Below are 1,438 nucleotides of genomic sequence, written 5' to 3'. Positions count from 1 at the left end.
CTTTGCCAGCCATGGCTGTCCCAGACGCACAGCCCACCATGGCTCTCTGCAGGGATTTTCCGTGTGGCTCCACACACCTCTGCTCTGCGGACACGGATCAGACCTGTCCAAGCTGCTGCTCAGGGGAAACCAAGCCACTGGCCATGGATTTTCTTGGCATTATTCTTCTTGGCTCAAAACTCTGGCTGATTACTTTTTTCCAACTGAATTTAAAGGAGCTTGGGGTTCTCCTGCACCCACAAAAGCAAAGCCCCTGGAAGGGCAGTGGAAAGCTCACATCAGGACCCCAACAGCGCCCGAGCCCCTTGTCCCCTCCTGGGAGGGATGCTGCCCATCCGTCGGGATGTGGCCATTGGGGAGGAAGGTGCCCTGGGACTTTCCAGGTGCTCCCAGCTGCCACGGGGAAGTGGGGACGTGATGCCACCTGGGAGCCTGCACATGATGATGCCGAAGGTGGTGCAGATCAGGGCACCACGGTCCAAGCCTCCGGAGGCTGAAATGTGGAGGGGTTTTTGGGGGGATGCCCACAAGGAAGAGCCCTGGCTGTCCCTTGGGCAGGAAAGGGCAGCGTTCCCCAGCTGTGCCCAGATGTTGGTGGGAAGGAGGATTTTTGGCAGGGAGATGACAACTTTTGCCTGGCAGCACTGTGGATTCAGTGTCCTCGCTGCGGTCCCCTAGCCCATGGCAGGACCCTGCTGCTTTGAGCCGTGCCAGTCATGCCCTCGAAGCCACGGAGGGCCACCGCTGTGGGAGGGATGTGTGGCTGGGACCTGGCTGAGCCCTCCTGCCGCTGAGCATCCCACGGGCAGCAAAGAGCTGCGGGTACTCTGGGTTCCGTAGGAACCACATCTCAGCACAGCCATCGGCAACGAGGGGTACGTGGGACAGGGACCTTTCTGAGCCTCCAGCCACTGCGGAGACCAGCGCTGGGCTGAGCCCATCCCTGGGGCTGATCCTGCACCTGGGGGGTGATGCTGTGCCGGGTGCCTTGTCGCTGCTCCCCAATTAGCCCTCGCTGGCCCCTGCTGTGAGGAAACAGTCCTGGTCGGGGGACCAGGAGGTTTCATTAAAGCACCCAGTTAGAGCGTCAGGGGCAGAAAATGCAGCAAACACTGGAAAGGGGACAAAGTCCCCTGAGCCCTACCAGCAGGTGCAGGAGACAAGCCTGGGGCGGGGGGCTCCGGCTCTCTGCAAATTTGGGCATCGCCGGGTTGCATAACACTCGGCATCAGCTGGAGTTTCTTTGCTGCCACAGGAGCCCCGGAGCCATGGGGCAGGGACAAGCACTGCATCCCCCAGGAGAGTCCTTCCCTTGTCTCCCACCCTCTGACACCGGCGGGGTCTTATTACATTTATTTTCCTTCCCTAGGAAATGGCTACATCGAAGGCAAAGAGCTGGAAAACTTCTTCCAGGAGCTGGAAAGTGCAAGGAAGGGGG

At 60.0% G+C, this 1,438-nt stretch overlaps 1 protein-coding gene across 1 annotated transcript in view; it reads left to right on the top strand.

Moving 5' to 3' along the window:
- Positions 1-1,255: 1,255 nt before the first annotated feature.
- Positions 1,256-1,438, top strand: part of LOC104472492 (calretinin-like) — a gene marked incomplete at both ends in the record, with an annotated part of 687 nt that continues 504 nt past the window's right edge. The window contains one exon of the mRNA XM_010088197.1: positions 1,256-1,438. This exon is cut by the window's right edge and continues 6 nt beyond it. Within this exon, the coding sequence (XP_010086499.1) occupies positions 1,256-1,438 (183 nt within the window).

The sequence above is a fragment of the Pterocles gutturalis genome, unplaced genomic scaffold (genome assembly GCF_000699245.1).
Source record: "Pterocles gutturalis isolate BGI_N339 unplaced genomic scaffold, ASM69924v1 scaffold5132, whole genome shotgun sequence".
Classification (NCBI taxonomy): domain Eukaryota; kingdom Metazoa; phylum Chordata; class Aves; order Pterocliformes; family Pteroclidae; genus Pterocles; species Pterocles gutturalis.
The sequence above is the reverse complement of the archived record's forward strand: the minus strand, read 5'-3'. Positions and strand labels throughout refer to the sequence as shown.